Source organism: Orbicella franksi, chromosome 15, assembly GCF_964199315.1.
Source record: "Orbicella franksi chromosome 15, jaOrbFran1.1, whole genome shotgun sequence".
Lineage (NCBI taxonomy): Eukaryota > Metazoa > Cnidaria > Anthozoa > Scleractinia > Merulinidae > Orbicella > Orbicella franksi.
In genome coordinates this window covers 11,085,217-11,101,366 of record NC_138159.1, presented here as the reverse complement: position 1 = coordinate 11,101,366, position 16,150 = coordinate 11,085,217, and the positions used below count along the sequence as shown (strand labels likewise).

The following is a 16,150-nucleotide window of genomic DNA, read 5'->3' as shown; positions in this document are numbered from 1 at the left end:
GCCCTGTGACTGTCAACTTTATCGCAGAAAGCATGAAATGTTGGAAGACAACGTTACACCTCAACCACGCTGAAGGGTCAATAACATCAAGGCCTATCAATATCAAAAGTGGAATCTTTCAAGGAGACTCTCTCTCTCCACTCCTGTTCTGTCTTGTCCTTGCTCCACTGAGCTCATTACTAAAGGCAACCACTTATGGGTATGAAACCCAGGGTAGAACAGTCAGCCACCTCTTTTATATGGACGACCTAAAAACATATGCAAAAAGTGACACCCTGAAACCGGCCTACTCAATATTGTAAAGACATTTAGCAATGATATCAAGATGGAATTCGGGCTGAACAAATACGCTAAAGCCACATTCAAAAGAGGAAAGCTGACAGAAACTTCCGATTTACAACTTGACATTGACACCTGTATCAAGGAACTAGACCAAGAGAACACATATAAATACCTTGGCGTGGATGAAGGTGATGGTATACAGCATGCCAAGATGAAAGAAAGAGTGAGGAAGGAATACTACCGCAGAGTAAGGATGGTCCTAAAAACAGAGCTCAATGCTGCCAATAGATTTGAGGCAATCAACACCTTAGCTATCCCAGTGGTGACCTACAGTTTTAACATAATCGACTGGAAGATGAGTGAAATCAAGAGGTTAGACACAAAAACAAGAAAACTACTCACCCTATCAAAAATGCATCACACAAAAGCAAATGTAGACAGACTCTACCTCCCAAGAAATGCTGGTGGTAGGGGTCTTATCCAATTAGAAGCCTCCTACAAAACAACCACGATAGGGCTTGATACATACCTAAAGAACACTGATGATGCCCTAATCAAACTAGTGCAAGAACATGATGGCAGAAAGAAATTGTACTCTATACAAAGGCAAGCAGAACAATTCAAACAAGAACTAGACCTAACAATACCAGATAAACAAGCAGAAGAAACAACCACCAAATATGCAAAGAGAACCAAACAAATGGCACGAAATAAGACCCAAGAAAAATTAACAAAGCAGTGGGAGAACAAAGCCCTACATGGAAGATACCCAAAGAGAATAAAGGAGGCAGATGTTGACCACCACAAAACCAACCAGTGGCTCAAAAGCAGTGGACTGAAGGCAGAAACGGAAGGATTCATAATCGCAGCCCAAGACCAAAGCCTAGCTACCAGATCATACCACGCCAGCATTATCAAAGACGGTACTAGTCCCCTATGCAGGATGTGTAACAAATACGACGAAACAATTGACCATATCGTGTCTGGGTGTCCTGAACTTGCGAAAACAGAATATACCCACAGACACGATAAAGCAGCCGCGTATATACATTGGAAAGTCTGTCACAACTATAATATAAAGACATCAGAAAAGTGGTATGACCATGAGCCGCAAACAGTTACAGAAAACGAGGATGTCACGATATTATGGGACATGCCAATACACACAGACAGGAAAATAACAGCCAACAGACCCGATATAGTGATTAAAGACCACAAAACGAAAACCTGTAAATTTATTGACATGGCAGTACCATCAGACAGAAACACATCCGTGAAAGTCAGTGAAAAACTATCCAAATATAAGGACTTGGAAATCGAAACAAGCCGAATGTGGGGCATGAGAACAGAAACGATACCAGTCATCATTGGAGCACTTGGAGCTATCAAAAAGGGACTAGAAACTTATCTTGGAAGAATTCCCGGCCAATTAAGCATCAGTGAACTACAAAAGATAACCTTGCTAGGTACAGCACACATTTTGAGGAGGGTGCTATCAAGCTAAAAACTGGCTATCCCCTAGTGCCCCAGGACCATGGTTTGGTCTCGGCCCTAAGGACTCTAAGCAAACATTACGTGAGGACGATAATAATAATAATAATAATAATAATAATAATAATAATAATAATAACAATAATAATAATAATAATAATAATAACTGTTTATTCACAAATCCATAGTAAAGTCAGACATGCCAATACTTGTTGATGTTAGCTATAAAACACACTTGAGCAAGATGGTGGAAAAACTAATATCATTTTGCGTTGTTTTGTGCAGGATTACAATTAGGGGAATTGAAACCATGATGCAACTCAACATATCTTTTCTTTGAGAAAAGGTGTTTTTGACTATGGATTTCTACTGAGGAAATATGAACAGAAATCACTGAAAGCAGCGAAAACATTATATTGAGGTGGAACTAGTTTTTGTTGCAGGTAAATGTAACAAGCTATTTTTATTTGTTAGTTTCAAATGTGTGGTTCCAGAAAATATCCATACCCCCACCATGGAGGGAATTGGAAATTCCGGAGGAGTGGGGGGGGGGGGGGGTCAAAGACCCAGGAAATTCCAGAGGGGAGGGGAGTTGGACGGTCGATTTAGAATATGGATTCAAGTATCCATCTAGCTGTTCAAAAATCCTTTCTTACCTACTAGGTAGATCTTTCACATCAAAAAAACAGTAGCTTGAATACTTGTATTTTGAGTCGCATAATATTTGACTGCCATAACTTGTTACCAGTCTACATGGCGTAGCCTAGTTTGTTTTCGCATCAGTCTTCGAAGCTGTCAAGTGGCAGTCGATTTCTTTCATGAAAATTAGTTATAAAGGTAGAAATGATGTTCTACCTTTACAAAGGAAGAAATGATGTTACAATTTCACAAATTTGAGAATTTCTTATTCTTGTTTATCTCAGTCCGTTTGTATGTAATTTTGCTGTAAAATTGAGCTTCGTCGCGAGTGTGTTACTGATCATTTTCACAATAAAAGTATGGTGTCAATTTCATGCACACTCATAATATCAGTCCTTCAACGGAAATTGTACCTCATTTACAATCGTATAGGAAGGTCATTTGACATGTTACTATTTTATCTGTTTTCTTTCAAAACATGTTTAAAGTGCCTATGAAGTAAAAAATAATTGCCGCTGATTTGAAAGGCTTTCCAAAGTTAAGAAGAATGGCGTTTTCCTTTTTGGAATATCTTTTTTCGTTTTAGAGATATTCACGTTTTTGTATTATAATTGATGATGTCATAGGTGGTTCCAGTAAAACAGTTCAACACTCAATCAAGAATATCTCTAGAAATATTTAAGTAGTGTTCTTTAAACTTGGCACCAGAAATGTACATCACAAAAGAAACAAAGTGACACCCGTCGTGCCGTTGCCATAACAACATTTATGCCGCTGGTTCTGTTTTAATTAAAACTAACATTACCAGATTTTATCTTAAACAAGGATCATCCGCCCCCAACAATCTAATGGGGAGAGTTAAGACAATATGGGAATCATGTGTGTTCCGAGCAGGACCCTCTGTCCCTTTTCGAAGGGTTGCAAATTTGCAAATTTGGTTTTTTACAGAGAGACTGGAGCCAAAAGTGTTACCATGGCGACAACACAGAAGGTGTCATTCTGTTTCCTTTGTGATGCACATTTGTGGTGCCAAGTTTGAAGAAAACTGCTCCAATACTTCTAGAGATATTCTTGATTCAGTGTTTTACTGTTCAAGTGGAAGCACCTATGACGTCATCACTTTCCTCCTTTGCATAATATAAAAACGTAAATATCTCTAGAACAAAAAAAGATATTCCAAAAAGGGAACTGCCATTCTTCTTTACTTTGAAAAGCCTTTCAAATAAGCAGCAATTATTTTTTACTTCATAGGCACTTTAAATAAATTGCTATATTTTTTTTGTGTGTGTATCTTCAGATGTTACGAACGATCAAGAATAAACAGCAGTGACATACAAAAGTGTTTGGAGTATTACAGTGCGTTTACTGAAACCGGGGCCACGCAGACAATGAAAACCAATCAGATGGCAGAACTGAAACAATAGATTCTGACATTTTCAAATCCAGCCAATCAAATGTCCAATTTTCAATTCCAGCCAATCAAATGTTCGGTACAAGACAATGAAATCTCAACTTGTTTCTCATGATGCTTACGCAATTACGGTGTCACATAATAAATTGCCAAGCGTGCTTGCGGGTTCAAGAAGAATATGCTACACTTTCTATGGGGTCATCGGTTGGTTTGGAAAATACATGGAGATAAAAGCTGCGTAAGAGTGTGACTCGTAAATATATATCGCCAACAGTGTGTGTTGTGTGAATATTGTGGCGACTGTTTAAAAGAAACCCTTCAACTGGTCTCTGAGCAGTTTTGCATGACCGCAGGTTCGAAATGTACAAATTGGAAAGGGATTATTTTCGATGTAACTGAAAGGAGGTGAAAGCAAACTTCAAACGATTTTAAACAACAACTGTAATTGTGTGGCAGTATGTTCACAGCCAGAAAAGATCAATCTAATGGGTTTATCACGCTTGTAAATGTAAAATTTAAAGTAAAGTAACTGAATATTTTCTAACACAAAAGTACTAACACCTTGAGCTTGACAATTTTAGTAATAGACACGGTAGCTGCGTAAACATCACAAGGAACAAATTTAGATTTTATTGTTTTGTACCGGACATTTGATTTGAAAATGTTGGAATCTATTGTTTCAGTTCTGTCATCTGATTGGTTTTCATTGTCTGGGTGGCCCTGGTTTCAGTAAATGCACTGTAACTGTAACTTTAACACACTTTCTTGCCAAAACTATTTTTTCAGGAGGGTATGGGGGGTGTATATAATACTTGTAGAAATTCCGAAGGGGTGGGGTGGGGGGTTATTTTTGTGTTAAAAAAATGGAAATTCTGGGGAGGAAGGGGGGGGGGCTATTTCTAGAACTACACATTAATGGTAACTTGACACTTTTGTTTTTCACGCACAAGTGGTTGCAATTATAACTGACGAATCGGTGACTCTTGTTCACATGGTCAGAATAAACAAACAAGAAGCCAATTTAGCGGCATCTCCAGAAACTTTAACTTGCTATAAATGTTTGGATGTCTATTTTTGTTAGTGTCTTCAGGGGTATTTTAATATCTTGCATTCTTCAATTCTTTAAAATGGGAATCGAATTTTTAACAGAGATTTGTGGCTGGTAAACTCTTTAAATGTTCCTGAAGACTTCATAGTGGCAAGTTAAACTGCAAATTAATTAGATTAGACTTTGAGGTGACACAGTCTCTGTGTTGCCTCAAAGTCATGTGGTTCTTTCGCTTTGAAACAGAATCCTTGCGTGCTTCATATAGGTAAACTTACGTCTCTCATAAAGTAACAAAACTTTTTCTGTAACTGACTTTTTGTCACCAAATAGGCTCTCAGGCGTTTGGAAGAGTAATGTGACAAGGAAACTTCCTTAACTCTGCAGATTTCATGGCATTTTATAAGACTTGATATACAGTTTTTCATGTGACTGGTTGTTTCAGGTCTCAAGTTATGTAACACTGTTCACCTTCAATAATGTCTTCTCGTTTAGATGGGTTTTGAAATCAATATGACAGTCCCAAGAAAGCCACTGATCAACTGTTAAAACCAAACCTTGATAAACGTAATGTAAGCTTGATATCACAGTTCCTAAGGGTGAAACAAATTCTATTTTTTTTTTTGCTGTACATCATAACCAAACAAACTTGTTAGATTAACCTTATCATAACTGGTCAGAGTCCACTGAGTGCTGCTACCTGCAGGGGCTTTTAATTCACCAAAAAATAACTCTTACAGGCCTTGCGGCTGATGTTTTAAATTCTCAGGAGACAAATGTGACATGCCGCCGCATAATGCTTTTCTGTTAAATGGCTAACAACTAACGCCTAACAAATGGAGAGCAAATGCCTTTTCAGAGCGTTTGAACGACTTGGTTAATGCTTTGAACAGGCAAGTGAGACATTTTACGTGGCTGTAAAATTAATAGCGTTTTATTACCTACCATGACTTCTATTTACAAAGCCCAAAGCTGAGCAAAACTCAGGGGGCAGAGATGGTATGACAAACACATTGCTTAAAGAACTGAATTGACGAAGTAAGCATGCCAAATTCACTCCAGTTACAAACTTAATAATGCCACACAATTTGACTCTTTGATCAGTATGACATTCAATAACTTAAAGGAACATTTCTGGAATTCAATTTCCTTCTCAAAGTCTTGCTGAAACTCATAAAAGAAAACAAGATTTGTCCATTGAAGTTTACATTCCGATCAGTTGGGAATGATATCGAATGAATTTGTGCTCAGGCTACTCTGTGCATCATATTGTCATAGCGAACGCACTCTCCCCAGGCTTCAATCGCCATAGGAAATAGAAGACTGTTTCTCGCTGGAATTGTCATCAGATTCAGTCACCAAACATCAAGAACACTGTACACAGACTTCTGAAGTGTTTTTTTAACACTTTATTTCTTAGTGTCGTGTCTACTGCGCTAATCGATATGATACAATACGATACAGACGTCTTATTCACAAAACAGGTTTCGAATACCGACGAATGCGTAGCATTGGTACTTCCAGTGCACTCGCGAGGAACGAGACTTGTCTCATTTCTCTCGAGACTCATCTCATTTCTCTCGAGACGGGTCTCACAAGAAACGAGACGCGTCTCGCGAGATGGTGGTAACTTACTTTTGAGCGGTACTGTAGATCTGCGATCCAGGTTGCGTTGATTTTATTTCAAATCAGCATGATTTGTAGTGTTTTGAGCTTCTGAGATCAGCGGACATGCAGATGTCTGCAGACCCGTACGTTGCGCAGAAGGGTTAATCTGTTAATCTGTCAATCTGTCAGCCCTATTTATAGAGCGTGTTCATGTGAAGTCATCAAATTCTTAAATCCAAAACTAAACAGCCACCAAAGTTGTTATTCTCATCAGGCATGAGGTACCAGTGCATTTTGAACTTGGAAGTTATGGCGGTGCGTGACATAAAGCTACGATCGTGTTTGTCGAAAACTATGTATTTATCTCGTGATTTTTTAGCCATTTAAGACGTTGCCGTATTTAAAAAAGTGCTTATTGAAATGTTTATTTGTTTTATTTTATTTTTATTTACACCTTTTTTGACCTGAAATCAACAATTTTCAGCTTATGCATTGCGTGAAATTACCATTTTCAGGAGCCCATCATGGGCTCCTGCCATTTTGCTGTTTTCTAAGTGAAACCAACATCCTTGCCGTGTCGCGTTAACCTCAAATCAACATTTTAACCTATTTAGACTTGAAATCAACATCATTGAGCTTATACTTTGCGTGAAATTACCATTTTGCTGTTTTGTAAGTGAAATTAACATCCTTGCCGTCAAGCGTTAACGTGAAATCAACATTTTAACCTATTTAGACCTGAAATCAACCTCATTGAGCTTACAGTACCGATCAGAAGAAACCTAACAGGGAACGCGTTTGCAAACGGGAACGGAACAGATACAGAACGGGTACAGAATGGGTACAGAACGGATACAGGACGGATACCGAACGGAAATGGAACGGATACGGAACGGTTACGAATCACAAAAATGTAAAAAAAGTGTTCACCACAACACAAACTATAAGAGAACGTGTTCTTCAGAACACATGCTAGTAATTAAGTTACGCCATGAGAGTGCTTACCAAGGATTTGGACGCAATGTAACTTTAAATAAACGTTCGTCCAATTTTTGTTCAGCCCGGCGATCTTGAGAAAATGACAGAGCGGATCATCTTATGTCTTTTTTTATTTCCCCTGCATCTTCTGGTCCATTTCGTGTTCATCGCGGCCATTTTGTTATTGTCAACAAGCTCAAGTTATGTCCAAATAAGGAAATGGATGGACGAGTCGAGTTAGACTGGGATTGAAAGGTTTCCTCAAGAAGAGAAACAAAACAACAACATCGATATTTTGGTTGATCTTTATTTACAGTGTTGTTCACCAACTTTGCGGAAGGATCGGTGAGGATAACGTTCAATCTTAATTAACTGAGCATTCGCCTGTGAAAATAACATCAGTAAAAAGTATCACAAAATGTTCGCTTCGGCTTTTTGTCAGTACTTTGAACTGCTCGCGTCCTTCAGCCAAGATTCTGCCACATTCGCTGAACAGTTTTCGGCGATACTTCAATGTTAAATCTCACTAAAAGTATTCATGTAAATACAAGAGCCGAAAGTTCGTCTTTTGTTTGCATTTTTTCATCGATGGCATTAAAAGTACTTGGCAAACTGGTTTACTTCTTCCTTTCCTCAGGCAATCACACAGATTACCGGTCGCTTGAAGCTACAATACCATCTTCCCGTATTTTTCGAGTAATTGGACTCATATTTCCACCCCGAAAATTTCTGTTCACTGTTCGTATTAATTCTCGCTTAAAGGCAACAGTTTTAACCCATTTCATGAAATGCAAATCTTGTAAACGAGTTCTCGGAAACCTCGTTCTTCTGAACGAGTTCCCAGAATGCTTACCGATGGAACGCTAACAGAACGGGAACAGAACAGCACAGAACGGATAAAGAACGGATACAGAATGGGAATGGAACGGATACAGAACGGATACGGAACAGATACAGAACGGGAACGGGAACACGAGTGGAACGGAAACAGAACATGTTCAGTCAAGCGTTCCCTGTTAGGTTTCTTCTGATCGGTACTGTATGTGCTGCGTGAAATTGACATTTTGCTGGTTTCTAAGTGAAACCAACATCCTTGCCATCACGCGTTCACCTGAAATCAACATTTTAACCTATTTAGACATGAAATCAACATCATTGAGCTTATGCGCTGCGTGAAATTGACATTTAGCTGGTTTCTAAGTGAAACCAACATCCTTGCCGTCACGTGTTAACCTCAAATCAACATTTTAACCTATTTAGACCTGAAATCAACATCACTGAGCTTATATGTTGCGTGAAATTACCATTTTGCTGTTTTCTAAGTGAAATTAACATCCTTGCTGTCAAGCGTTAACGTGAAATCAACATATAAACCTATTTAGACCTAAAATCAACATCATTGAGCTTATACGTTGTGTGAAATTGACATTTTGCTGGTTTCTAAGAGAAATCAACCTCCCTGCCGTCACGTGTTAATGTGAAATCAACATTTAACCTCTTTTGACCTAAAATCAACATTTTTGAGCTTATACATTGCATGAAATTGACATTTTGCTGCTTTCTAAGTGAAGTCAAAGTCCTTGCGGTCGTGGCAGGCCGATCCTTTGTTATGATAAACTGAGGCGAGACTTCGACTTATAACAAAGGCTTGGCTTGGCTATAATAACAAAGGATTGGCTCTGTTTATCATTACAAAGGCCTGGCTAAGTTTATTTGAAGGCCTCGGCAGGAAAAGGGCGTTAGGTATTTTAATCAAAAGTGAACTTTGTTGAAAACGCTCCAAATTTTGCATGCAGTTTTGTTTAGGTATGTTTAGCAATGTCCTGTAGTTTTTCCACTAAGCTTCGCTTCGTTTTCGAGGTAGGTAGGTAGGTAGGTAGGTAAAACTTTATTTATGCAGGGTGGCCCATTCAGCACAGTGGCTGGTATCCAGAGGGGCCCTGCTAAATACAATTTCTAAAAATATAAAACGTCTAATAGTATAAAATAGTTATAAAAATAGAGTTAAAAAAAAAAAACAAAAAAAAAACTAACGTCTAGTAGTTGAAATAGTTATATAAAAAGAGTTTAAAAAATTGAAACGAGTTACAAGCATGAACTGGTAGGGAAAAAAATAGATATCATAAATTAGGTGCTATAAATAAAATGGGCTTTGACAAGATTTTTAAAAGAGGAGAGTGATACAGCTTGTTGGATTTTACAAGGTAGTGAATTAAAAAGGGCTGTGCCAGAAAATCTAAAAGTACGTTTGCCAAGGCTAAGTTTGGGTTTGGGTAGATGGAGGTCAGCCTTCCTTCGAGTGTTGTAACCATGTACATTGTAGTTCCTAATGAAATAGTTACTTAAATACTGAGGAACTAAGTTATGCAAACATTTAAAAACTAAAACACATTTGTGGATTTTACGGTTTGTTTCTAAGTCAGTCCACCCTAAAACATTAAAAGTATCTCTAGAAGAGTCATGCTTGAGAATGATACGGGCAGCACGGTTTTGCAACCGCTGCAGACTTTTGCTGGAGCCAACAGACAGTTCACCCCAAGCAGTGTCAGTATAACTTAAGATTGGCTCAATAAGGGTATTGTAGACACACTTCGCTGCTTTAAGAGTGAGGCAAGATCGTATGCGTGCTAGAAGTCCTAGACGCTTATTAACTTTTTTACAAGTAGTGTCTATATGCTCTTTCCAGTGAAGCTGTTCATCGAGCATAGTCCCAAGGTAAGTGAACTTCGTCACTCTCTCTATGTCCTTGCTTTGAATCTGCAGGACAAAGTCTGAGGTGGTTTGCAGCAGTTGTCTTGTTCCAAAGAGTAACCCTTTGGTTTTGCTCTGGTTTAGTATTAGCTTACTGTTCACCAGCCACTGCACAACACGGTTGAGGTCTTCTTGTAAATTTTCCTTGATGTTGCTAACCTCAGATCCAGAATAATAGATAACAGTGTCATCCGCATACATGCTAATCGACGAGTGCAGTAAACATTGAGGCAAATCGTTTATGTGTATCACAAATAATAGAGGCCCCAACAAGGAACCCTGAGGAACACCGAAGTCGAGAGGAAGGCTGGATGATAACTCCTTTCCATATTGAACTCGCTGCGAGCGGGTGGTGAGATAGTTTCTGAACCAGCCAAGACTGTGCCCTCTAACTCCATAGTGCTCTAGCTTGTGAAGGAGACATTTGTAGTCAACAAGATCAAAAGCCTTTTTTAAGTCAATAAAGGCAGCGCCAGTCAACTGTTGTTTGTCCATGTGTTCTAATATATGATCAACCAAGTGGACAACCGCGGTTTCGGTAGAATGCTTCTTACGGAAGCCGGATTGATATACCGATAGAACTTTGTTAACCTCAAAAAATGCTAACAGTTGAACTTGGGCCCGCACGTTCCATGACCTTGGAAACGAGGGGGAGAACTGAAATCGGATGATAGTTGTTCTCGTCATCCTTTTTTCCTGCCTTAAAAATGGGAGTTACTTTAGCCTCCTTCCACTGAGATGGGATTTCGCCAGACGAAATTGTGAGGTTTATAAGATAAGTGATTGGCTTGGCTATTACAGAGGATGCGTCTTTGAGGAGTTTTGCGGGGATTTTGTCAAGCCCGGTAGCTTTGGATGATTTTAGCTTTGACAGCTCATGGCGCACGAAACTGGCGCTAACTTCTTGCAGAGTAAAGTCATTGTTAACTCTGGGGGCTAAAATTCTTGGCAAGGTATGGTCTTTGAAGACGCTGCATAGATTCTTTGCAATTGATGAAAAGAACTTGTTAAAGTTCGTTGCCGACATTGTTTCTGATCCTCCGGACGCAGATTTTTTTTGTTTAGGTAAGATCTTGTTTAGTGTTCGCCACATTTCTTTCGAGCTTTGATCATTTGAGAGCTGGCTGGAGTAATAACATTTTTCTTTACGCATTTTTCTGTTCACAGCATTACGTAATCTTTTGTAGTTGCTCCAGTGAAGCTCTTTGTTTGTTGACATTGCCTTTTTGTGTTGATGATCACGCTGGTGCATGAGGTCTTTTATTTCTGGCGTTAGCCATGGCACGGATCTTCCGCGGACACGGCGCGTGACAACGGGCGCGTGTTCATTGGCCGCTGTGAGAAATAGGTCTTTGAATGACTGCCACGCATCATTAGGAGTTTGGTCAAGTTCTAAGATATCCCATGGGATGCTGTTTAGATCCTCGCAAAACAAAGCGGGGTCGTAATGTTTATAATTCCTGGCCTCAACAATCCTTGGCGGTGGAAGCGGAATTCTGTGAAGTTTCCTAATTCCAAAAATGGCCGAGTGATCGGAAAAACCGATCGGTAATACTCCAGCAAAAAAACCACTCGGTTTTCCTAGCGGCATCTTCATAAACAAAGCAAAAACCAGCAGGAAAAATACAGGACCACATTTTTCCATTACATTGAAGACCACATGCAAATATTCAAGCCCTTTCGCGAAAATGTTTTTTTCACCCAAATCGTCACTTAGCATGGTTTTGCACTCACCCCTTCAATTATTCATCAAAAATAAACTGGATCTGAATGATAAAAACAATTCATGAAGTGCTGTCTGCTTGTTTGCTTGCTCGGAATCTGTTGAAACTCCAAATTGCACGTTATTAATTTTATAGAAACTTTTCTTTCGAAAGATCAGATATTTCACGTCTCGCCTTGTAGATAAACTACACCGCATGAATGAAAAACATAGCTTACTCACAATGTTTTAAGTTTAATTCAACACTTAACCAGTTAAGTGTTTAACTTAAACAGTCCACGTTTTGATTAAACAAGTTTTCGAATGCTCTCAAGATCTCTTAACGCCATTGAAGGGAAATTTGAACGGTTTTTACTAATGCTTTTAACGGATGGTGAAAACGCTTTTAACGTCTTTTCCAACACTATAAACAACTAGAGTGAAAATTTTAATGGACATTCTAATGCTTCTAACGATTTTCTAAACGGTTTTAACGGTAAACAAATGACTAACAAATGCTTTGAACCATTAAACGGAAAAGCGTTAATGTACGTTTTCCCGTGGAAGGTCACAAATGTCTCATCTTGCAATACGATTGTCTTGTCTCACGAGACGGTGGTAACTTACTTTTGAGCAGTACTTTAATCCAGCAAAATAATTATAGCCAGCCAAAATCATGGCATAGATGGTGATTTCTGCCAGCAGCTGGCTACTTTTGAAAATCCAGAATTAAATAAATGCATTTTACACAGTAGGTATTGTGTAACATATGAACAGTACTGTAGTAACACAAAAAAGGGCCATTTGTTGAGGCAAAAAGTTGCTGTAAAAATGAATGAACCATAATTTATTAGCAGGGTGCCAGGGGAACAGGTATGTTTGAACTTTCAAATCCTGCAGTCTTACATTGACTGTTCTTACCTGTTGACATATCCATTAACTCCTTCAGGGTTTGTCCAGATGGGATTACTGCTTCATCCACTTCCAATGGTTTCAGTGCTGCTTCAGCCTCATTAAAATGCTCTTGTTTTTTTAGTTGTCTCTTTTGGTGCCAACAAATGAACAACATGATCAGGCCACAAATAAAACACATTGGACCAGCAATAGCTGCTGCTACACCTATTGTGCTCAGTTCGCCACCACCTTGATCATTAGAATCTAAAAGTGGAAAAAAAAGAAAAACACAACACAACAACAACAACAAAAAAGAATGAAAATGGAGTGATGCTGGCACAAAATGAAACAAAGTAAGGACAGAAAATGCTACAACCACAAACTACTAAGTGTCCAATTTATTGTGATTGCTAAACAGGTGTGTAAATAAAGAAAATAAACAGACACGGTGCTCTCTGAAGAGCTGATCCCACCAGGACTGAAGTAAGGGATGGATATTTGTTGTAAAGGTAACAAAAATGATCCCAATTCAAGACAAGTTGGAGCATGCACTGGTCAACTTGCCAATTGATAGTCCATTGACAGATAACTAAAAGTCAGCCAACAAACTGTTGTAAGTTGCATTAGCTGACAGGTTGGTTCTGTGTTGGTTTTGAATTATCCCACTGATAAACCAGCCCTCCAAAACTGATCAAAATGTCAAATTGCTATGTAAACTAGGTTTTAGAACTGCAATTTATCATGTGTCTCTCAAATCAAACAATGCGAGTCCAGCAGAAAAACCCGTCCAGCATCTAAAAGTATTGATTAATTAGATAAAGTAACATGGTCAGTTGACTTAAAAAGCCTTCTGATTTTATATAATTAGATTGCTTTCAGGGCTTGAGCATTTTTAGTTGACAATGTCTATATAAGCGAAAACCATCGAAAAGTACTGGATATAAAAGTCACAAGGCAATGTAAAATGACAACTGAAATAGAGAAACAGAGATACATGTCCACAAAAAGATATTTAATGCCCTTCAAAATGCTTCAAATATGATAAGTAAAAATAAACCTCAAATAGAGATCAATTTATTATGCAAAATAAACTGTCAGTCAAATGATATGACCTAGCAAACGTATGGGCCTCATATTTATCAAACCCTGTTGTTGCATAAGCGACCAGTTGGTCATTGTCTTTGAGCCATGTTCCAGTATTTTATGCTGTGCCTCCAGTATTTTTAGTTGTGCACCAAAATTTTGGCAGTGCACCACAAAATTTACACTTGGTAGTACAAGTGCTCCCATAGCCAAAAATAACTTTGAGCCCTGTATAACAAATTAATTAAACCAACAAAACATTTCCAGTGAAGTTACCTTTGTCTGTCCCAGATGTAGATGGATTCACAGTTGGTAAAGTGAGATTTATTTTGGTTACATCATTGCACATGTTCTTGTAACAACAGTGTGCATGGTAGTCATAGGAGTCACGCCTGTCATCAGGCTTTCCATCATGGCTATCACAAATCATTCTAGGTGCAGGGTCCTCAGTGGTGCAACCCCTGACTTGAATCTCATCAGTACCATATCGATCAATATATACCACACAGGCTCCATCAGTGATGCATGTGTAGTTCATACTCTTACAGCGTAAGGTGTCACATCTACACACCAATTCCCGCTTGCTTTCAGCTAATTGGGACAAACACATGCTGTTTTAGTAAATTTCCTTAATTTAAAGTATTATTTATGGTCCATGGCGTGTAGCAGAAATCTTTAAAGAAAGAAGCAAATCATTAGGGCACAAATTCAGTTTTAAAACCCTGTATATTATTAGAAATTTATCCATTACAGACGTACATGTAGATCAAGCACGATACCAGCGAAACTGACCGTGGACCAGGGAACATACCCTATGTCTTCAGAGTTGCCAGTATACTAAAACTGTGCCAAATAAAACTCATATTCCTTACGACTTTTTCATCTCATACCACAATGATAGTTGGGGTGTGGCATGTACTTTCTGTGAGGCAGAAAATATTTTGTAATCAAAAGTGGAAGGTGCAAGCCACAGGGGGGAGTTGGGGACATGCCCCACCCCTGAGAAAATTTTTATTTTTAGGGGCTTGGAAATGCTTTTTCCCACCTTTCCCAGAGGACAGTTTGAGAAATCAGAGGGGAAAACCTTTGAGAGCATGCAATGAGATAATTAGCTATTACATTCGGAGCTAAAGAGTTCTATGAGAGAGGTGAAATCACCTTCAGCATGGAAATCAAGAGCAAAGAATCTGACAGTTTTAGTAGAATTCTTACTTAAATTTTCTTCAGCTAACCATTCCAATTGTTTTTGTACATTGTATTTAACATTATTAGACCTTTAGAAAAATCATACACACTGAAATGATGTTTGGAATTTCCTGTTGTGTATGAACACTCATCTGTTTTCAACATTTTCTAGTTTTTTTTTAAAGTCATGAAACTGGGAATGTCCTTCTTTTAGTCTTCTCAGGAATTTAATTATCCCTTTATATCTAAATGTTCTTCCATAACTCTGCAAAAACAAAAAAAAAATGTCACTATTTTGAAGATAACTTCCAGCAACTGCACACTAATGCCTGATAGTATATGAGTAGCTCAGCCAATCAGACTGCAGCATTTGTATTGATATACTAGTAGAATTCTACTAATCGATAATAGTGATTTGCATGTTCAGTCACATGTAACAAAGAATTAGACTACTACTTAGAATTCATTATCGCCAGTAATTGTGCAATCTCCTCAACTACGCGAGGTTGGAAAAATAGGTCAGGTGACTTACATTAATTAAAAGGGACAATTTTATCATGTAGCGATATTCGAGTCAAGTCATCAACCATAGCAAGCGTAGTCATAAAGCAAATCGAAGGGATCTAACGACTCAGGAACACAAATTGTAGGTTTTCCAAATCATCTGACGCTTCAACTGAGAATGTTGTAAATAGTAATTTATCTCGCAATTATTTCAATTTCAGTTGACTACGATGTAACAACAGATGCCACAAACCATGTATACTCTAGTGCAAATAAATCTGACAACTTTGATCCCTAGGAGGCTAATCAGTTCCAACTAAGTAGCACCTTAGGAGCAAACCAGTCAAAATTTGTCCTCGAAGATCACACCGAATCGCGGAATTATTGACAACCACCAAATTTCGTATCACAAGTTGAGAAAAAATTTGGCAAGTTTTTGAAACTGGCAGTCGCACTTATTTCACGCTACTTGTTGGCAGATTTATTACTCAAACAAACAAAATTGGCTTTAAAGCGGCGCTAAAGAAGACATTGCTGATTACTGCCACAATTCAAGATGCATAGAAACAACTAGCTA

The 16,150-nt window shown here is 38.4% G+C and overlaps 1 protein-coding gene across 1 annotated transcript in view; it reads right to left on the bottom strand.

The window, feature by feature from the left end:
- Positions 1-16,150, bottom strand: part of LOC145469967 (TGF-beta receptor type-1-like) — a 46,297-nt gene that overhangs the window by 26,594 nt on the left and 3,553 nt on the right. Inside the window, exons 2-3 of the mRNA XM_081453793.1 lie at positions 14,161-14,475; positions 12,829-13,065 (exon numbers count right to left, since the gene is read on the bottom strand). Coding sequence (XP_081309919.1) covers positions 12,829-13,065; positions 14,161-14,475 — 552 coding nt within the window. The remainder of the gene's footprint in view (positions 1-12,828; positions 13,066-14,160; positions 14,476-16,150) is intronic.